This window comes from Struthio camelus, chromosome 4, assembly GCF_040807025.1.
Source record: "Struthio camelus isolate bStrCam1 chromosome 4, bStrCam1.hap1, whole genome shotgun sequence".
In the NCBI taxonomy this organism is placed as follows: domain Eukaryota; kingdom Metazoa; phylum Chordata; class Aves; order Struthioniformes; family Struthionidae; genus Struthio; species Struthio camelus.
The window spans coordinates 75,070,329-75,093,631 of NC_090945.1; the positions used below are offsets into that span (position 1 = coordinate 75,070,329).

Below are 23,303 nucleotides of genomic sequence, written 5' to 3' on the forward strand. Positions count from 1 at the left end.
AAGAATTAAAACACAAATGTCTCCTATTAAGATATACAGGACTAAGGGCTGAGCTGAATCTCTCTACTGCAATGTAACCACTATAAAACAAAATCCTCATGTTCTAAGAAACATGATCATTAAATGAGTGGTACAGCTCATTGTACAGTCTCCCAGAAGAAAAGTAATTAATTGCACATTCAAATACTTGCCACACAGTGTTAACTCAGAAAATAGTGATGCTTTTGTCTGTAAATTAGTGAGGCTTGTCTCAATTTCTCCGTGGCCTGCTTAAAGACCACTAACCAGTCTAACTAGAGTTACACTGTTTATTTAATTCAGCGATGAGATTTGTTTTCCCTGAGATGAAATTTAGAGATCTTCAAAACTAATACTTAGGAACATGACATTAGTGTGCCCAAGTCACAGTAATGGAAAACTGCAATCAACCTACAGCTATACTGCAGTTACTGTGACCAGGTCAGGCTGCACAAGCTTAGTATGTTTATTCTGTGTCTGTAATTGGATGGGAGATCTCAAGTGAAAAGCTGCTGATGTAGGAAATTCATAAAATATCATACTGCCTCACGAGTCAATACCGAATCAATGAACCAACACAGCGGATGGCAGGAGGTGATGAGCTTAAGATGAGAAAAGTCGAGGTCCTAATTCCTGGTGCTCGTTTACAATCTTGGGTTTGTTTCTCTTTACCATTTCGTTAACTTATGTTCAGAGGAAATGACAGCTGAGGCCTCGCATTACCTTTGCTTGCTTCCCTGCTGAATCCTTCAGCTAGTCACACCTGCTTTGAAGCACTGAAGTGCACTCTATTTTGCAGAGTGTAATTTTAAATAGATGTTCATTTCAATTCATTTTTTACTCAGAATCTTCGTAGCACTTCCAACCTCTGAGGCACAAAATCTGGAAGAGCTGCAGAATCTCCTCCTGAGTCTTCAGTATACAAAATACTCAAAATAAACTGGGATTTACTGGGGAAGATTTACCCATGTGAAAGCAAGCATTCACAGAAATATCCAAATTTCAGCTCTTTAGGGTAGTGCAGAGGCTTTGCTGGTGAGTTATAATCTCACTTCCTGTGTTAGGATTTAAAATGTTAGAAGTGTCTCAACCAAATACATCTAGAATAAAAATAACTTTCTCCCTTCTCCAGTTTTCTCCCTCTCCCTCCACCCCCTTCTCATGTGCCTCTCAAATTTAGTCCAAATGTAACTTTACGGTGCCCATTTTCAATTTTCTGGACAATTTTATCTTTGATCTACTGAACTTTGAATCCTTGTCTCACTTCCACAGGATTTGCCCTCCTGCTTTCTATCAAACTGCTGGGGCTCAGCAGGCTTCTTGGATGCTTCTTTTCTAAGCCTACTGCATGCCTAATTATAAAACTGTGATTAGCCATGTGCCATGCCCCCATGGGAATACTGAATGTTATTCTCATCTACGAAGTAATTAAGCTTCACGCTCAATAAATATTTCAAACTGTTAAGTAATTATGTGATAGGGGAGCAAACCTTAAGAAATGGCATGGGTTGCTACCTAATGAACCTTAGAAGGTATCACAAGATACCTAGAGAAACTCCATTTATCAGAGGATAAGGCAGTAGACGCTACAGTTGTGGGTGTGCTGGGCTACGGCACTCAGCCACAACCTTGGAGAGCTGTGGGGGGTCGTGGGCTTGAGCTTTCCTGAGAATAGCCTGCTCCCTCAGCACACACAGCTCATCTACCGCTTGTCCTGTTGGCAGGAGGTGTAATTACCCTCTCTACTCTGCTTCCAGGGGGTAACGTGGGCCCCAAAACAGTCCCAGGAAAAGCAGCGACGAAGGGATCCTGAAATGTAACCTCAAACATACGTAAAGGCCACTGGATCTATGGATGCATCTTGCTCAGTATATCAAAGGTAACATGCAACTTCACTGAGAAGCTGCATTCCACTCAGCAGTAGCACTGTGGGGTACTTACAGTCTTACCTCTTATGAGGCATCACTAAAATAAAAATACTAACCCACAGGAAAGTATGAAAATGTGTAGAGGGTCTTGAGTTTCAAAAATGCAGGTCATGAAAGCGCAGTTTTATTTTGAAAGAGGTAGATGACTATTAAATTGGAGGATCTAATGAAGTTGCTTGTTGTGAGTTCATGGATGCTAGTGCTAGTGCTTGTTTGGATATTTGCCCCAGACTCACAGCTGGGGCTCAGAGACTTGGCTTCAGGTGGGACATCTACGGTCTTTGGGCCCGGTCCAAAAAAGTACACTGAATTCCACATGAAACTTTCTGCACACATTTGCATTAAATACAAAATATCTTGTTCGTCAAGCAGATTTTCCAGTTTCCCTTAGTTTGGGCTTTTACTATATCCATAATATGAATGCTCCCATCTAATCCCTGTTCACTCCCACACTGTTTTCACCCTGACAGGAATTAACTTTCATACATATCATGTCATTTGTAATGCATATTTTCATTTTACAATGGCTCCTTTCATAAGGGCTTTGAAAATTGATACAGACAGACATCCGACACTGATCACAACACAAGCATATGCTTAGAATAAGGAACATGACACAAATGTTTTGCAAGTTAAACAGTGTGAAGTTCCATTAGAGTCAGTGAACAGCACTTTCATACGCCAAGTTATGAATTTCATTGTGAAGTGAGCCCTTAACTGCCTCAAATTCACCCCCAAACAGCAAACTGCACTTCTCTGTGTCAAAACACACAGCATTCCAGTGCTGTCTTGATTTTTCCCATCTGAGCTCTAGAGAAGGTGGGACACAGAACATTACTTCTATGAATGACATCTCCTAGCTGGAGCTGTTATGAATTCAGGCCAAATTACTGGAAACCATTCCTAAAATGGTTGCAGCCCAAATGGCTAGAACCCAAGGTGATTGTTGAACAAAAACTAGTGGAAAAAATGTCATCCTTAAAACAGATCCAGACAAGCAGTCATAGGAGGAAAACCGTGTTTGAATTAATGCAAGTACTCTGTTCAAACAAGACCGCACCCATGTTTAAATCTCTGATTTCTGTTTACAAGAGAAAAAGGTGGCAGATGAAGGTTTGCTACTTGACATTCCAGAATACTTTTTTCCTGAGCAATTGTTTCAGTATATCCTTCTGAAACAAAGAGTGAATAGGCTCAAACAAAAGTGGAATAAGTTACTTCCAACTGTATGTGATAGATGTGAATGAATAGCGTTTCTTTTTTTAACTCTTTGATATTCAAACGGAAAAGGAATTAAAGGCGACTAAAGAAACTAAATTACAGCTAAAGAGAAGAAAATCAACCAAAAAAACCCAGAAAGGTTTCAAAATGGAAGATTCTAACCATGTTTGCTTTCGAAACTACCCAACTACGACCATGTAAGAAATCTTATACTCTGTGATAGAAGCAACTTGAAGTGGGAAAAAAAAAAGTTTATGCAGCTGTGCACACGCCATCAATTTAGATGTGTAAGCATTGAACCAACTCACATTGCAGTGACTGAACACCAGCAAAGCAATACCTGATATAAGATAAAGATAACAAGTGCCCAAAGCGTAAATCATCAAAGGTATGCAAGCGCTAAAAGAGGTCATCAAGATTTTCAAACGTGTCTGTAAGCCTAACTTCTTTTGGAAAAAGAACAAACCATGCAGAACACCATGCGGAAAATACTGGTCAAAGAATGTGCTTGTTTGCTTGTTCTGTCTATATCATCCAAAGGTGATGTCTTAGTCGCTGGAAATTCATGACTGCAAGTTGTCCAAAATAGGGCACGTTTGCTCCAAGACACGTGTATTTAACTCTTTTCACAATAAAACCATCCTGTTGATAAAATGTTCCAAGACCGACCCAACTACGCATTTCTTCAAATGCTACTGCAATAAAAGCATCTTAGAATCATATTTTGCCATTGTCTCTCATTAAGGCTGTGTCTTCACAGAAGAAATAGTCCAGCCTAAGCAAAGGAGGGACCCAGGAAGCTTATCAAAGCAGGGTCAACTTTAAAATTAGATTAGGTTGCTCAGGGCCTGCTCCAGCGGAGTTCTGAATACCTCCAGGGATGGAGACTCCACAGGCCCTGTGGGTAACCTGCTCCACTGCTTTACTTTCCCAGCTACAAATTTTGTCCCTATATCCAACTGTAACTTCCCTTCCTGCAATGCGTGACTGTTGCATCCTGTCCTTTCACTGCATACTTCAGAGAAAAATTATTTTCTCTAACCCCTTTTCTCCAATCCCTCTTGGATAGTGGAAATCAGCAGTGAGCTCTTGCCTTAGCTTTCCCTCCTCCAGGCTACACAAAGCCATCTTCCTCAGGCCCTCTTTGCAAGTCAGTTGCATTACAAACCACCCTGGCTATCCTCTCTTGAACTCTTTCAGCTTGCCAATCTCTAGTACTGGGGAGCTCAAAACTGGACACAGTACGTGGCCTCACCAGTACTCAACTGGCAGGGAGGGGAATAATAACTGGTCAGCTACGCTTTTGCTAAAGCAGCCCAATGTGTGGTTGGCCTTCATTACTGCAAAGGTGCACTGCTAAGCCATGTTCAACTTCTTTTTCATCAGGACCGTCAGGTCCTTTTCTGCAGAGCTGCACCATAGCTAGTTAGTCCCTATCCTGTGCTGCTGAATGGAGTTATTCTGTCCCAGGTACAGGAATTTGGATTTACTTCCCGAGGTCCCTGACCCACTCCTGCAGTGTGTCTAGGTCCTTCTGAATGGAGGCTCTGCTCCTCCCAATTTGATGTTATCTGCAAACTTTGTGAGGGTGTATTTGACCTCTTCATCCAGATTGCATAATCAAATCATGTTTTACTACTTTGCTGTAGTGAAACGTTACCTAAATTAATTTGTTTTTCATCATTTCCCTTTAGAATCACTCACGAGATCGCTGCCTCGTTCATACGCTATTAGAATAAAAAGCAGTCCGGTAAAGAGAAACTTCTCAAAAAAATTCTGGGCCAAATCCTTCTGTGCTGTAAATTCCTTACAGTTCTAATCAGCTTATACTAAATAAAGACGCAGGCTATTCACTGGAAAGTCAGAGTGCCCGTAATGTATCTAAAAATCAGCAGGTCATTTATTATAAGTAGTACTAAATGTTGCAGGTATTAGTTCAATGTTGGCATAAACATCTCTTCTAGGAGAACAAAGAACTAAGCTACTTCTGCTTTATTGCTGAGTTAGAACAAGCAAACAAAAATATGAATGTTTCTATGTTTGGATATATGAGGTTTGGAAGAAAGAATTTCTGTTATTTTAATGCATGTATTACCAGTTGAGCCTTTCTAATCTCTAGATACCTCTCAGACTTGGAAAAATATGCATTTTTTACAAAAAAATATTATTTCTAAGCCTTAAAATAGATTTCTTACACAACAGAGAGCGGTAATCTAAAAAATACTCACAAGGGGAGCAAAGTTAGGAAAATACTACCACCCATTAAAACCCCACCCTCCTAAAATCCTTCATTTTGAGACCATTAGCAGCTGCTTTCATTGCAGCTTCCCTTAATTTGACCCAAGGAGCTAATAACTTCTACTGGAGTTCATTTTTCATGACAGGAACACTCAATATAGGAGACTTCCCTTCTAACAGGGAATCAGAGATGAACAGCAGTGCCTTTTCTATAACACCTATGCCACATCGTGCAAAGTTTATAACAAACTCTATTTCACAAATAAGAAATCACTTTAAGTCATCTTTCAAGAGGGCTGTTAAATAAATCTAGCTTATGCAAATTTATTCACTTTATTGCTACTAAGTACACCAGGAAACCAGAAACATCGAGCGTAAGAGCTTCTCATCGTACTGGACAGGGTAAGACCACTTTCATGTCTGACAACAGAAAATACAATTTTCACGTCTGACAATAGAAAACACAATGGTTCTAGGCTTCTTTTCACCTATACCACCTATACCCTCTTCCACATCCATTACCCACAGGAACTACTTCTGACTTGCAGCAGGGAGAAGGAGATAAGATTCGGCCTATAAAATTGATTGTAATAAAGCTGGAGTATTAGAATGTTGATTTTGTCTTAAAAGTTTTTCTGAGAAGATAGCGCTATCACCTTCACCATTTCTTCAGGCAAAATACTGTCCTTTCAACAATGAAATTGGCTGTGCAGGCCAAATAAAAAGAGATCAGCCAGCAAACCATTCTGCTCAAAGAGAGAAAAAGCCTCCTGGAGAACTGTGAGCACTGAATCATACGCTAGAGCTAACAGGAAACGTAGCTCAGGAAAAGGCAAAATCTAACCTTACTACCTGCTTTAGTGTTCTCCATGTTGCCCACAAAAAGCTCAAAGATACCAAAAAGTGCTAAGTGGGTCCTCTCCTAACAGATGGGGGGCGTGGGGGTAATTCTAGCCTGTTCCTGTGAAAACCCACAAAGCTACATCATCCGGGGCTCCCCGAGCGCCTGGACTCCTGCTGAATGCACAGGTCAGCAACTCAGTTACAATCTTCTTTCTTCTGCCACAAGAGGAAATAACGGTAAACTGCCTTTCTCTGCAAAGCTACCTATTTCCAGCATTTCTCTAACGCAAAAGAAAGGGAGAGGGGAGGAGGGGAAGAGGTTGGCTGGGAAGGCAACAGTTTGCCACTCAACTATGCGCATATGGTTTGAATGTGCAGATCTGCTGCTGCCCTTTTTTTTTCCAGTAGTTATAACCCCATTAAAATGCTGCTAATTCAATTGTTTAAAAAAACTACCAATCCCTAATAAATGTAAGATGGTCTACAAAGGAGTCCTTTTTGCAGAGGCACATGCTTAACATAGTGCAACAATGAGCAGGACCAGTCTGGTCCCCTTATCACTTTTCTACCGCAGGTTTGAAGCACATCTTGTTTATTGTTCTTTTGCAAATCTCTGTGAGATCTTTGAAGTGGTTGGGCTTCTTGAGACATTAGGCATAGACCTGCACCTGGTGTGAAGCAGACTGAGGAACTCTAATGTTAAACAAACAGCAATCCCAGCTGAGGACAATGTATGAGTTATTGATAATGGCAGCTAGGACATGCATGATCCATCCAAAGCAAACTACAGATTGTCTAAAAAAGCAATTTGAAACTGCATTTGCCATTCAGACCAGCCCGATGTGTTTAAACAAAGACTCTATTCTTGAATATACACAGACATATATATGTATATATAAAAGAATCCTTTATAGGATGTGTCCAGACAAGCATCCCTCCAACTCCTTGCTCTTTTTTCTGGGCTCAAGCTTTTTATTATGGGTCTCATGCCTTGCTATACCCCAGGCTTAAAACAGCACAGGTTGGAGACTTTCTTTTTCTTTCAATCAAATCAATCCCACTTGCTGGGTAATCACGCGAGAAGCGCACTGAACTATTTAAGGAACGTACATCATTTCCAAACTATACTATATGTGTATGAATTTGACATACGAATTTTTCAAAAAACCCTGATCTTTAAACAGGAACTTGCTGCTAGTTCATAGTTTTTCTTCTTTTCTGCTTTAAGATTAAAGTTTCTTTCTTCTTTTCTTGGCAAATATTATCAAGTCAAAAATACTATTAATTTATTTGAATATAAATCTTCCCAAAGGACTAATGTTGTTAATCATTTAATTTTTATTGAACTGTCTCCTGTTCTTAATATTAATTGGCAAAAATACACATAAGTTGAATAATTTAGGTGAGTCTTTATTCAGTCCTGTCACTACTCAGACAAAACAATCAGCTTTCCTTTAAGATAAATTGTATCTGAATTTCTCCAGCACTTACATTACTACTCTTTGAGAGAGGTGGATGCATTCAGCGTTAGTGCTTTAGCTGCAGCCCTAGTACTTTCTCAGTGGATCATGGACCACACAACCAAAGGGAATGAAGCTGAATGAGCTAAACAGTTGAGCTACATATAAAAAGTGCACATGACCTCATCTTGTCATACCGCTTCTACTTAGTTTCCCATGATTTTGAAGGAGAGCAATTCACAATTTATATAATCGGATCATTGCATGGATCGGAAGCACTGGTCCATATATTTGCAGGATGAACGGAGCTTTTTACTTAAGGAGGGTCTTTTTTATAGGAACTGATAACCCAAGGTTCTATCCACTCAGTGTAGACTTTCAACATCCTATAAAATCATTCAAAAGTAATCGACTTCATCAGTATCTTGGTAAAACGCCATGCTATCACACTTATGTGTTGAAATAAAATATAATGTTATTCCGTATCGTTGTTTGGAGAAGGAGAGAGAAGGTCTTCCTGTCCTGAAAAGCCAATCTGCCTTAAATAACTGCAGGCTATAAACTTCCACAAGTCACCTCAACTTTCTGGTCTAGACCCACTGAAGTCAACAGAGCTATGTTCGGTTCATTGCTATTACTTAACTTGGGCACAGGAATAGCTAAGGTCATAAATAAACAGGACAAAAGACTTGGAAAACCATCAAACAAATATCATTCCTACCTCCAATCTAGTCCTGTCCACATCCTTAGGCAATTTCACACGAACTCGGTTTGTTACAATAAGTGTTTCATAAGGATAAATCTGTTAAAGAGACAAGAGCATATGAACTGCAGCCAAATCTGATTCCGCTGTATGGAAATGGGTGTGTGGGGAACTTATTAATTTAAATGGTACATACTTGTATCCTTATTTGACAAATAATTCACTTGGACAAAATTAACAATATAAAATAAAAAAGGAACACATTTAACCTTGCTAGGAAGCGCTGAATCTGATTGTTCTTCCAGTGTTGGAAAAGTACTTCTTACCTTGTATTCTGTAAGAGAATGAGAATAAGTTCACCATTTAGAGTTCATAGGCTTATCTTGGAGTCTCTGTAATGCACATTTAGTTACATTATTGATTTGTTATATTACTCTAAATTTGCCATATTTCTCCTAGTGTTTTCAAATAGTTATTGGATAACTGCATGCATAGTAAGCATGTGACCCAATGAGCTGAATGCCTGTAACACGGCCTATTACTGGAGCCACAGTCCTAGAAATCAAAGGCTAATAACAGAAAATCCATCTCCTGATGCCACTAGGTTAAACAGTGAGTATGTCTGGCAAAACTGCTAATTTTTCTTTATAAGAAGCTTTTGTGTAGAGTTAAATCAGTCTGTCATCCAAAAGCCCTACCCTTATTGTTCTTTACTGAAAATAATTAAATTGTATCGATTATTTTAGACTTTTCATTATGGGAACATCTGAAAACCATCAAGTTAATAGAATATTCCAAAATGCCAACACCCTGCCTTTGGACTGACTGCAGTGGAAATAATCATGACGAAAAAAAAAAGGAAGACTTTTTTCTGGGAATACTGGGTCTAAGGTACCACAAGAATAGTCTACTTTGGTCTATAATGGTAGATATGACTACCGCAAGGTCATCTATTCTCACACACATTGATGACGAAAGGCAACCAGGATAGCCAGTATGTTTTCAGAGCCCTTTTTAAAGTCTGAAATGAAATCAGAGATAAATCTGCTTTTCAAAATCTATATACTTTTAGCTATCTATGTACTTTTAGCTCAAATATTAAGACGAAGATTTGTATTAACACAAAGACATGAAATGAAGCGTTAAAATGAAGATTTTAAAAATGCGATTAAGTGACTGGGAAACAACACCCCACCCTTCCCCATCAGAAGATGCATGTTCCTAAATGCTCAGCACGCTTGGAAATTCCAGCCCAAGTTCCACATTAAGCTTATAGTTCACTCACTTACACTGTAAATAAAATAAATTAATGCAAAGAAATCCCGCTTTTTGAATCCTGTAGATTTTAATCCCACTATAAGATAAACATGAAGCACAAGGAACATGTTTTGCTGCTCCTTCCAGACATGTCTGGAAGGACTGATTAGCTTAAATTTCTTCTTTGATTTGATATGAGAACAGCAACAGCTAAACCAAGAGAACCATGGAGGCTGCTGCCACATATACAGGATATCAGGACTGACTCAACGCCATTACACCAACTTGTGAGGCAGGACTTCCATCAGGCCTTTATTTTTGGTCAGATGAAAAGAATATTCTCTGTGATAAACATGATCCTGAGCTGTGTCACTATCTAGTCATAATTATGTGAACCATGGGAAGGATCTCAGAACAGAAACGGTTACGGCAAGATGCTAACAAGCATCCTCCAAGGAAGAAAGCATGAAGGGGGGTGGAAATGATATTGCAATGTACCTTTCATCCCCCAACTGGCATCCTGGTCTGGTTCATATTGGCCCATATTTTCAGGCTAAAGAGAAAGAGACAAATAATGTAGCACCAGCATATGCCACAAAACAAAATCTGGCACTCAGCACACTGTTGAGAAAAAAAGCAAAAACCAACCTGTACCGCACAATAAAAACACAAGAGAGAAAAAGAATAAAGTTTCATTCTAACTTGACCTAATTGTTCAAAGCAGACATCCAAAGCAGTCAGAAAATCCATCAGTCTACAAATGCAGAGACGTGACTCTGCCCGTAGAGAAAGATGGAGTGTCAGACGAGGGCTTGTCACCCTTGAAGGCATGCTTTGCCGGAGCAGCTTACTGCCCACACAGTGACTTCCACAGACCAGGGGAACCTGGGGCTTGGATGGCACTAAGGGAGGCCAGCACATAGCCATATCAATCCTTCTCGCCCCTATGCCTTTTCAAATATTTTAAGCTCTGATACCCGGCAGCTTTTGATGACATAGAAAGGCGTTAGAAAACCGCCACCTAACTTAATGCCAGGTCTTCACATGGGGGTTAAGACCTGAAATTTCACATGCCTTTTGCCTGTGATTCAGATGTCCTATTGCAGCAGTCACAGGAGAGTAGATCACTTAGAGTAGATCACTTATGCTCTACTGAAAATTTTATGTCTCATTCTGCTTTCTACTTCATAATTGCTGATGCCACTAAAGCCAGAGAGTACTGTGCATCTCTGTCTTAGCTTTGCTTGTCCCATTGTCTTTTTTCGGTGCTGGCAAAAGCTGTGATGGTGACAGACATCACAGGAGACCAGAAAAGGAGCATTTTTAGTTTTTTTTTCTAAGTCTCACTTTTTTACTGTTAGGATATGAACCACGTGCAAAGCTATGCTCACTATAACCTGCAAGGCTCATTACTGTTTGTTGGTTTTATTTTTATTTTATTAAGTAGCACTGGGATGACTGATTAAAAATAACAAACCACAAAAATTGGCATGAATCTGCATTCCAAAAAGAGAACTTCCATTCTGAGAAGAATACCACAATTTTGGCCTAAAGGATTTGACCGTGGACAACCTTTTCAACTTTCCTATGGTTTTCGTAGGTGGTGCTGGACCTTTCAGCTGGGATAAATGCTGCCATCTGCTGCTTTCATATTGCATTACACTGATTAAGCCTACAAAGCAGAGCAAACTTACTTTCTACATTGCTCCCTGCCATTCTCTCTGTATTACTTCTTCTCCCCCCTTAAAAATATGGCGACTTTCTATATATAGGCATATTGAAATAAAGGAGAAGAGATAGTCCAAGAAATGCAATGGATGTAGGCTTGCTCTAAGATCATTACTCACCTAATTATAGGCTCATCCTTTTCTATCATTAATTCAAGCTATACTCTGCTCTATTAATATGTGCAGCCTATCCTTTTTTTGCATTTCTGTTTGTTTCGGGAGAAGAACCAAGATTCCTAATGCTCATGCCACACACAATTGAGGAGATGCCTCAATCTATCTTAGTCTTGCAGACAGACAAAGTGGAACCCTCTTAGTACATAAATCTCTCATGCAGGGCTGGTAGCCAAAAAACCTCTACAGTGCTCTATGTTTTTATTATGTGGATTTTTAACTGGTTACTAAGCTGCCTATTTATGATACAGTATTATCTGGAGAATGCATTTAAATGTATACCTACCTGATGTAAGCCGTTCTTCCCATAGCCAGGTAGAGAAGCAGATTTAGCATACGGAAACCCTGTAAGAGACAGAATATAGAGCTGAATTTTTCGGTAATGATATATTTTATAACCTGCTCAAACACAGAACTGGAGGAAACCATGACAAACAGCAATTGCTGGGTCACTACATATATTCTATTTGCAGGAGAAATATAACTGAGTACAGCTCATATTTGCTCCACATTTAATGCATACAGATATGCATAACAATGGCTGCAAATCCTATCATGCCAGGATGCAATCATCTTAGCGAGCATGACAAGAGGAGAGTTGTGGAATCGTATATGTTACGGAACCCTTATACAGTTTAGTAATGCGGAACACATCTAAGAGCTTGTGAAATCTCTCCTTCCAACTCGGGGTTAAACCATAACATGAAAATGGGATTAAAGGTACCATCATTTCAGAGTTACACTCACTTCTGTTCATGACATATGTGGTCTGGTTTTGGCTTTGTTTCTTAAAAGCAAAGGGTGGGTGTCCTACTACTCAAAAAAAAAAATCCTGCTCTCTTTAAAACTTCTGCTGCTTCAAATGAAAAAAAAAAACCTATAAATGAAGATATGGCAAAGGATAAAGGAAATAAGTGAGTTAAAGCATAAACAGTGAAGGGAAAGAAATCTTTAAGACTGACAAAACTGGCAAAGTGGCGCTACCATGAACTAACTGGGTCTACTATGGCGATGAAATTGTGTGCAGTCAGTGCAAAACAACTGAAAAGCTTTAGTTTTAACACTGAGAGTTTAACAGGAAAGTTCAGATACTCTCATTGTCACTGAATCAACAAAAAATGTTTTGGACTAGTTTTTGGTTAATAAAAATTAATATTGCATGGAAGTGATGACTTCAGACAATAACCCTGCACTAGATGATCAACAAGTTGAATCAGTTTAAATTAAATAGAAGATGAACAAACACATATCTGCAACAAACATTCTTGATCCCACTAGTGCACATTTTAATAAACTTAGACAAAGAGCTCAAAGAACTAAATGTACTTATGCCAGAAGTGCTGGCAATCTGTGCCCAAAGGGGAACGCAGAAAGGGAATCCAGACCCCACTGGATTAATGAGTACCCTAAGGAGATTATTAAGAATGAGCATACAGAATGAAAAACCAAAGGCTAGATCAGCAAAGAACTCAAGAAGTGCTGAGATAAAGTGAGAACTGCCAAAAGTCAGGCTGAGTTAAACAATGAAAACAATATTACAAAAAATAGCAAAAGGTTTTCCAGCTATATAAATAAAAAGAGAACAAGCAAAGAAATGGGATCAGTGAGGAGGAGTTATGCGATGTCATTACACAGTAGAGATGAAAGGTAACCTACGTAGGGCTCCAATATTAATTGAATACTTCACCTCAGTTTTTAGGAACAAAGGGTAGATTGAGTACAAGGAGGGAAAAAGCTCATTTCGCAAAGAAATTACAGTCATGATGGAAACATAATTCAAGGCACTTCATGTACTTTTAAACAGGGAGCTGATAATTTCAACTAACTCACATAAAATTGCAAGACCAATGCCTCATATTTTTACTGTATCACTGGAGAGCAGCAACAATCTTTTTTTATATTTAAGAAGGGAAAAACATGGTCTGGACCTATCAGTTTGCTTCCAACAGAAATCTTAAGGAGAGACTAAACAAAAACACAGAGGTAAACAGAAAATCAATTACATTTACATAGATTTTAACTGGTTTAACATTAGTTAAAGAAACAGTGCCAGACTAACTTTGTAGCTCCCTTTGTACAGGAAATGACTTCTGCACAAAAGAAACTGTCGATCTCCTCTAATGAGCTATCATTAGAGTGTTTGGTATGTTGCCACACGCAAAATAAAAGCAAAACTGGAGAAGATGGGTTTTACCAGAGGAATTATATGGTAGGCAGGGAAATAATGAAATGTGAGAAAGAGGTTGTGAGAACTGAGGCGTGCTGAATGAGAAAAGCGTCTGCGTGGACTGGTGTTGAGCTGAAACTGCTTAATGTTTTCACTGATAATCTGGACACCAAAAACAGTAATGTGCTAATAAAATCTGCTATCCATACAAAGTTATAAAGCAATGCCAACATATGAGGACTGAGATATCATCAAGAACTGGGATAACCTTGAACACTACAGTAATAGAAATGGGATGAAATTTAATAATACATGCGAAAGGTCATGCACCTGGGGACTAATAAGAAATCCCAAATTTCTACTATTTAACCTGACAGTTTATCAGTTCAAAATGATGGTGGAAGAGACAGGCTTAATCACCATGATTAGGATAACCATGAGCTGCTAGTATGATGTAAGTGTACAAGAAGACAAAGGTCTTCTATGGAAACATCTGTCTTGATACATTTGAAATATGGAACTAATTGTACTATTTTCAGGCTGTGACAGGGCACCATCAAGGAATTCACTGTACTGTCCCTATTCACCAGTGTTCAAGTGGGTTAAATTAATTCCATTGGAACAGTTATAGAAAAGACGTGCAACATAATCACGGCAAAGAAAGCTCATCAGAGGAAAGAAGGCTTGAAGAGCTTGACTTATTTAATCTAGCAAAATGAGGGTGACATATATATAAAAATAACAGAATAGACAGTTGCTTTAGAAGCATAAGCAATGGTCATTTGAGGGGTGGTAGAGATTACGAACAGACCTGTCCTTGGCCCTGCAGGGGATTATTCTCATGGCTGATATGGACGTGGTGTTAGTACTGAATACTGAATTAGAAGGATCTCTTACCTATCCCCGTTCGGAAACTGGAAACCTCCTATTGCATGTTATCGGAATTATAATGGCACTAGAGGACAAGGAGGGTAACAGGTAGTGAACATATCTGCAAAAAAAATTACGATCTCTACTGCTGCCTGGAGAAAGATACTGGTGTTGAACATTCGTGCAGAGTTCAATTTCTTGGCCTCTTGGCTACAGGGATATCTAGTTCTATCTCAAATATTTCTACTCAGTTTTGCATGATGAGGCTGACTGAAGCAATGTTACAGTGTAAAATCCTGATGCTGAAACCACTGAGGAGTGTAGGAACTGGGGTCTCCAGAGAAGGGTAGAAGAGGGAAGGATTCAGTACTTCTGCCCCTAGGTAGCCAGAAGGTGTGAAATCCCTGTCGTCCTCCTGAGGAGTGATGATCCTCCGTGAGGACCAGGCAAAAATGCACAAAGGTGAAGAACGTGGTTTGAAAACAACTGAAACTTACTCTAATACCTAATAGCTCAGGACTTTTCTCCCAGGCTAACAGTTAAGATTAAGGCTTTATACAGTTAAGATTAAGGCTTTATTCTGAGCCACATCCAAAGACACAAGCGACATCTTGTGGCTGTTTGGAAAAAATCCAAGGGATGGATAAAGCCTAAATAACCCAAATAAAGCCAGTAAGAAAAGATCCATTGACACCAACAGGAATAGCATTTCACCTAGCTTCTGTTTCCTATTATCTTATTTGTAAAGTTAAACACATTGTATTTGGCTTCTTTCTGTTTTTTTAATACAAAGGAAAAACATAATGCCAAAAGCCAACAACCATATACTGCTCATTGTCACGCTCAACTGCAGTTGTACAGTAAATTTTCTGGAGTAACTGGCCAAGATAAAACAATATTTCTTTCTCACCAGAGACTTTATGAACATCAGCTGCTCTCTACATGGATACGGCTCCTGCTTTTTCCAAGATGGCATTCACCCTAACCTGAATATTTTGAGGTTGCCTTTCAGCATATCAGGTACAGATAAATAGCAAGGGTTACACTCTTCATTAGGAGTCTGTTTTCCTAAGTATGTGACACTTAAAATCATGACTTATGATAAATAGTAGCTATTAAACGTCTACACATACAGACACGGGGAATCTCTATGTGATGGCCATAACAGATAAGACTGTTTAAATATTATACATAAGGGTAGGAGGTGAGGTTGTGGGGAAGACAGGATGCTCTAGCCTGCTGGTTTCCAATCTTTCTTCATTTATTAATGCATACATCTTCCACAGTTGTGAGCCCTAAGTGTTTAAGTCTGCTGATAACAAACTTGCTTAGCTACTTTTCACAGGCCCTTAAAAGTACTCTAACGAGACAGTTCAGAGCTAGCGGAGGGAAAGCAGGTGCATATTTACGTAGTTGGCCCTGCTGCCAAGTCCTCAATGGAGGAGATGCAGGCCCTGCTGCTTAGTCTTCAATGTGGCGGGACATTAGCAAACTCCACTCTAGGTGCCTGCTAATTGCCCAAGCCTCAGGGCATCGCTGCTAGATATATTCTTCTGGGCACATAGCTAGGACAATGTGGCTAAATATCTCCTACCGCAGAGGAGCCCATCTCTGGTTTCCTTAGAGATTCACAATCCGATGCCTGCTAACCCTTTTATTTTACGTGTAATTATTTTGCACCAAACCTATACCTGAACAGTTTTTCTCTGATACTCACTGACTACACCGCACAGACTGGGCTGAATGACAGAATTATCGATCTGTCTGCTCCTCATCCATAAGTGCAAGAGGGAGAGAAGCTACTGTCTTCATGACTGACACAGCACGCGATAAACTACAAATATTCAGACCCAAATAGGGAAACATCGAATAAAGAAGGAATTTCGGTTGTCCATAGCTAGGAAAACAGGTATATGGCTGCATAAAATCAGAAAAAAAAGAAGAAAAGAAGTGTGAATGTCAGGAAAAGAAAACTTCCCTGAGGTCACTGTGTAGCTGCTAACTGGACAAGAGTGCTAACTTTCAGGAGGGACAGAGACACTAAGCAAAAACTGGAAAATGGACTAGACCATCAGTATTGCCCTCGCAAACAGGGGATACTGACCCCAACAGAGACCTTTCTATTTCTAGCTTTTACCGTTCCACATTTCCAAGATTAAAAAAAAAAAAAAAAGCTGGTGTAGATGAATAGCGACAGATATAGCAATATTCTTATGGAAAAAAACCCCAAACTCTGATACTGTATGTTGTTCCTGTGTAGCACAGTTCATTGTGTGCTACATTTCCATGTTTAAAGATTTTACACAAGACCTACTTTCTCACAACATATATAGAAAAGCACCCGATCTCCACCAGAAAGCTTCCAAACATCCCAGACACGTGTATCACAATGGAAACTTCAGGTGTTCATTTCTGTAGAACAATTTCTAAATGTCAGGTGTTTGAGGTGATAGGAGGCAGTTCTGCCTGCAAAACACCCTGTGCACACGGATGAAGTGTCTGGCGATGTTTAAGAAATCAAATCCCTTCAGGTTATCCCTTTGGCTTAGACCAGTGAGATCGATATTCCAACATAACCATTCTGTTTTATCTTGTTCTGTCCTCGTGACAGAATTTGCTGCATCTCTTCTTCCTCTTCCTTGCATAGCTAAGCCATAATTTCCTTAATATAAGCTGATGGAGCCAGCTCTCCATTACCAAAAGGCCCACAAGTCTAAGTTTGCTGCCAGACATACCTTGCGCTGGATACATTATTTTGGAAAACTGCTTCCCCAGCTTGTTCGCCCCAGATGACCTGCTACTGGTGTACAGGGTAAAGTGGAGCAGGCAGGGAGGGAGGAGAGTAGCTCAGTTACCTCTTAAAAGTCATTTAATCTACTTTGTGCCATTTCTGTAACTTAAAAGTAAAATTCAGACTCCCCTTCTGATGACCATTTCCTACACTTCCTGACTTGCTGAAATACTGAATGAGAAACATGCAGAAAATGCTTTTGGTGCTGAAAGCTAGCAAGTACATGCGGTCGGTCTTCAGATAAACATTTACTAACAAAAATTACCCAGTTATTCCAACTGGTTACATAGTGGTTTATATATCCAGATATATATCTGTGAACTTAAAAGGTGTAACTGCGAGCAACAATAAAAAATGCCAATTCTAAATTAATCTTTGGAACAAAGCGTTCTTTATCCTTTATCCTGATACAAAAGAAATTACTAACGTTCAATGCAATACGTGTACTTTCTATGGAGGAGTACTTAGCGCAAGTCAACAACTTGTCTGATAAATTTGGAACCTACGAACGTATTTCTCAAAACTAGTCTAAGAAAGGCATAAAAAGTTCTACTGCTGTGCTTACTGAAAACAGGCAGCAAATAAACAGATACATTTGTATATTCATTAGGGGCACACTTTTACTGTAAGGAAAATCTGCTCTCCAAAGAGATGCTACGACTTCTTCATAAAGTCACGGCTTCTTCTTTCACTAGTATGGCAGGTGGCAAAGCTTGCTATCTGGAGTTTTGAATAGTTTCAGCAATTGCACTCTGAAGGTACTGAACATTTACAAGCCACGGCTAGACAAATACGTATAATTATGATAAAGAATGGGAGGTCAGAGCAAACCAGAAACTACGCGCACAAACCTACAGCAAGGGCTATCTTCCCACGTTACTATTCGACAGCTACAGCTGGGCACGCGATGCCACGCGACACTCACGTGAATACGTGGTGGTGGTGCTCTCCTGCATCCTCTGCAAGTTCTCTCTCTCCGTTCCGGGAGTAAGAGAGAGTGACCGGGTGTCCGAATCTGGTGAGTTAGTTCTGGTGTCTGTATCCCCTTTCAGAAGGAGCCAACTGCTCTTCAGCTGAAGGGAATAAAATCCTGTCATACGGGATTTAACATCTGAGTGCAATTTTCCTGCTTTGCTAATCTAGGAATTCTTGCTCATTGATTTCATGTTTATGCTGTACCAACAACCTACTGAATTATAAAAGTGCACTAGATCATGTAATCCCCCATTAGATATTACAGCTATCAAAAAATTTAACTTCCAGCTGAGCTGAGGATGTCCCCTCTGCCCCATTTTAGGAGATGCACTGTTTCATTTTTATTTAATCCTCAGTAACACTTACCTTGTATGCAGACAAACATTCTCAACAGAAGTCCAACAACCTTAGCTGAATCACCAACGTACATATTTATACTCAGTGAAATTCCATGAACTTATTACTGACAATCTTAATACCCCTATTTCTTTCTTTACTGCAAAATGTGGATTCTAAGCCCTCTGAGCGAGAGATTATGCTTTTCTACGTCTTCTTGGAAAGACCTAAAACCAGCATGATTATTTCAGTTACAATTATTTCTTCAAATAGAAACACATTTTAAAATCAGTTTCCTCAAGAAACATCAATAAACTACCTCCTTTTGTTCTTTCTGGTCATTACCTTCTTACTGTCTTGATCCAAACTTCCATCCTCCCCGTCTGATCGTCTTGCTGCTGGAAGATAAAAGTTAATGATAAAAATTAAAACAGACCTATATCTTTTTCGCCTTCTATTTTGACTGTGATTATGTTCACTTTCTCAAAAGTGAAAAAAATATGAAAGTGGGCAGGGAATTGGATGTGTAAAGCTATAGCGTCACAGAATTATTTAAAATCATTTTGAAATAACTGCGGTAATACTCATCCTGTAGGCATACAGTCAATGTAGAAAATCTATTTTTGTTTAAGAGGAAGCTACTTTTGGGGAGTGACTGCAGGGAAAAATCCCATATCGTAACTTAGGGACAGACTTACATGGTCATGGCACAAAGTCATTTCTCTGTTCCTTTGTAGTACCATGATCATGAAAATACACATAGTCATCTAGCTATATCAGTGTCTGCACATCTGGTCCCCCCATGTTCCCCAAAGGACAGGCAAGGATGGTAAAAAAAGACAGGAAGAAATCTACTATTACCTCTTCATTATATCTGCAAGAGAAGCCGAGTCAGTCCAAAGGGTGTGAAGGTATGTGAGGGAGCTGACCACCCTCTCAGGTGTTTATCATTTGATTAGCAGGAGCAAAAGAGGACTGACTCTAAATTTCACAGTTCCCCAACCATCCATTTTTCTGGCTATGTTGCCTTGCTTTCTTTTTCTCAAAAAAAAAAGTTGTTGACATTTACCTGTTGCTTTATTCTCTCCTAAGTTTCCAACTTCCCGAGGAAGAGAAAACCCAAACTGAAAATGTAAAAGCTATTCATCAGATAGCTCCCAACTATCAGATGTGTTTCTTATGGTCTTATATGGTCTCAGAGATAATTTTGCAGAAAGAACTTGTGCCAATTTTCACATTATTTCAGATAATTTCCCAAAGTCTGAGTCCTACTTGCCTTTGTATTACTCTGTGTTGTTTCAGGGAGAGTTTTAACGGCATAACACTGGAGTAATGATCTGGCAGAACTTTAAGCCCATGACAGGTTATCATAACAACGGGATCGTCTGCAACGCCCGAGTTGCAGGCGTTGTGACACAGGAGCCCCATGCAACACAGTGAAGCCAGAAAATCAGGTATATTAAGAATAAAAGAAATACAACAATATGAAAGCTAAGGATCAATTGAGACTGCTCAGGATCAGAGGTTCGGAGGAGCACAAACTGCATCTTTAGAAGTTCCTGTTGCAATCACAGCTAGTTGGGAACAGCTCTTCCCTCTCCATTTCCCTACCCAGTGTATTTGCACCTAAACAACATGGGCAAAAGGCCATCTACCGTTAGCATGCCACTGCTACTCTACTGCATTTTCTGGTGCCATTACACAGCTAACATCACAACCATAACTGGTTTGTCGAGGAGGTGATATATTAAAAGTGACAAACTGCAGTAAGGGAAAGATCTACAGGTTAGAGGCGAAAATCTGTAACTGTAGTGTTTCTTCCCAGTTTAATTTGGCAAAACAAAGCTGGGTCAGAAAATAAAAACAGTATTCTGAAAAATTCAAGATTTGCACATTTAGCTAATGGCTTCACGGCCAAGGCATTTTCCTAGGATAGTAAGCTGTTACTCTGAAAAAGAAGCAGCAGATACCTGAACCTGGCTCGCCTGCCTTCCAGTGAAATATCCTAATCAGTGTTTAATCAGTAACAATATGTGAAAGATGGAAAATAAAGTCCTTACATTGCAGTAAGGTCTTAAACTTGGTTCACTGACATTTTGAGAAAATGCCCGTGACAGCAGCCAACAAGTTGTTCCAGGTTATATGTATGGAACTGCTCAGTAAATCAGAAATTCTTAAAGAGACGCTGATGCATTTTTGCAAAATGTTTTTTCCCAATAAGTTGATGTTTTTAAAAGAAAAAAGAGTTTATTCCAAAGTGTTATTCAGCGACTCCATAGGTTTCATTGGATCTTGATATTACCTGATTTCAAACAGTTAAATGTCAAAAGTTTTACACAGAGGTCTACAGCAGTCCAGTCAAAATCAGCAGGGGCCTGCAAAGGTCCACATGAAGTTCCTGAGGGCTTACCTGCTCCCTATGGGCTGATAAAACCCAGTGGCCTGAGTTTCGCCAGCACTGAGCATTAGCTTCCCTGGTACAAGGGACACGCAGTCGCTCTGAGAACCCAGGCAAGAACTGTACCTTTCATGTGGGTGGATCAGTGCTGAAGACCAAACCCCTTCAATTTTTTTTAACTTTGAACTAAATTTCCTGGAAAATGAGCGCACACAAAAGAATGACCATCCAGGCTCCCATGCTCTTTACTTCCCTACACCAGCTCACAGTCTGACTGCTTGTATGTGACATTTTTCCACCACCTTTTTTCACTCTAGAGTTAGGTGTTTATAATAGAAACACAGAAGCTCTGGCTGAAGCAAATCTGCTGGGCACTGCTGTAACTGAAACTTTTTAAAGCCAAATGTTTTGGAAGAGTTTCTTGCACTTTTTGTTTTAAAGAACATTCTTGTGCTTGTTTGTTCAAACTTGGTTTATTCAGCGAAGGAATGTTCTCTGGCTCCTTTTCAGGATGTATTAGTTCAGTGTCCCTTTAGCTTGAGGAGCTGAATCATCAGTTGTACGTGTGTTCATGCTTTAGTAAAAAGATTTATACAACCTCTGCTGTGAGTTCTTCCAGAACGAAAGGTAAATTCTACTTGTCTTTCTATTGCAAGGAAAGTTCCTTGTTCTGATCTTTTTGATTTAGATCAAAATGTGACTTGGATTTGATTTTGGTTTTTCTGATTTAGAGTTAATGTCTTGCACTTTAGTAGAAACACAACTAGCACATATTTTCAGTACACGCTTTCCGAACACCTACAATACATAGAAGAAAGTTTAAAATACATATACTTGTGCTGTAGAGTTTACTGACTCCATGCTTTGATTCTCTGCTAGTGACTACTAGGAATAACTCCTTTGTCAGTGAAGATACAGCAGTGCAGAATTGACATGATCCAGTCTTTGGCTGCATATCAGACTGACTGCAAATTGATATAAAAATGAATGGCCTCAAAGGAAAGAAGCTGCTGTTTAGAATCCTTTGCAAACTAAAAATATCTATAAAATTAAATGACACAGCCATGATACAGGATATTAGAGACAGAAGACTTCTATTAGATAGAAGTAACTATCGTTTTTCCATAAAAGGTAGTATAAAAATGGTAACTACATAAAAACATCATGCTTTGGACTGAAAACGTTAATTAAAAATCTTAAATCAGGCAAAGCCCCCTGTTATCACAAGAGAAGAACACGTGTAACGATTTTTGTTTGTTCTGACCACAAAGTCAGTGATAGATCTGCTGAATTTCCTGACTGTTCGTTCACCCACAGAAAGTCGTCAGCTATCAGGTAAAGGCAAAGTTCGCCTGCTCCAGCAGCAGTGCAATAGAGAGTGGCTGCTGGGAGGCTTCCCCACTTCCCCACTTTCCTCAAGCTGGGAAGCCACCTCCTCCAGGACTGGACCTTCCCTGGCCTTGAAGAGTGGCAGAACTTCCTTCTCCCTTCTGCATTGCTTTCATCACCAAAGTGCCTCGGGTGCGGCTTACAGTCATGTTTACGTCATTCTCTCATTCTCTCCTGGGTAGTGGAGTACTCAACAGTAAAACAGAGTTTTGGTGTAGCGCAGGCTTATATCACGTGTTTTATTTTTTGGCCTCTGCTTCTGAATACGTAAGTATGCCAGCAGTGATTCCTTTAATCAGAAATGACGGAAATGCAGTTACGTGCTTTTTAGGCACCCTATTGCAACAGGACCTGGGCAGCTGATACAGCAGTGGTGCCCACCACCTCTTTGGGTGTAGAAATCTTCAGATGCTACGTAACTGCCTGGGGAATGACAGATCCAGAGAGGTGGCAAGGTAGTCGGGGGGTTAAATAGAATAGCAAAGTAGCAGAGAATCCGAGGTCCTCCAATACATTAATAATAGAATTTAGTCTAAAAAATGAATTCTGTGTTACTAAGTCTGTATCACGAGCCAAGTTCATTGTAAAATGTCACCGACAACACAGCAGGCGCTGACACCGACATGGAAGTTGCAGTGCTGTTAATTAGTGACATACACAACAGGAATAATGACAGAAGAATGCAAACCTTACATTTCTAATAACCTAAAAATAAAGACCGTTTTTGGTGTTAAATATTAATTAGCTTTTCACTACAGAATATTTAATTAGCTGCATACTTGGATATGGGTTTCTTACTTGCAAGCCA

The 23,303-nt window shown here is 39.6% G+C and overlaps 1 protein-coding gene across 9 annotated transcripts in view; it reads right to left on the reverse strand.

Moving 5' to 3' along the window:
• Positions 1-23,303, reverse strand: part of ABLIM2 (actin binding LIM protein family member 2) — a 145,812-nt gene that overhangs the window by 6,560 nt on the left and 115,949 nt on the right. For 8 of the 9 annotated variants that reach the window (XM_068943442.1, XM_068943440.1, XM_068943438.1 and 5 more), the window contains 6 exons: positions 19,054-19,106; positions 18,323-18,470; positions 11,856-11,914; positions 10,167-10,221; positions 8,681-8,745; positions 8,430-8,510 (listed from right to left, as the gene is read on the reverse strand). In XM_068943442.1, the coding sequence (XP_068799543.1) occupies positions 8,430-8,510; positions 8,681-8,745; positions 10,167-10,221; positions 11,856-11,914; positions 18,323-18,470; positions 19,054-19,106 (461 nt within the window). The remainder of the gene's footprint in view (positions 1-8,429; positions 8,511-8,680; positions 8,746-10,166; positions 10,222-11,855; positions 11,915-18,322; positions 18,471-19,053; positions 19,107-23,303) is intronic. The other variant, XM_068943437.1, reaches the window with a different exon arrangement.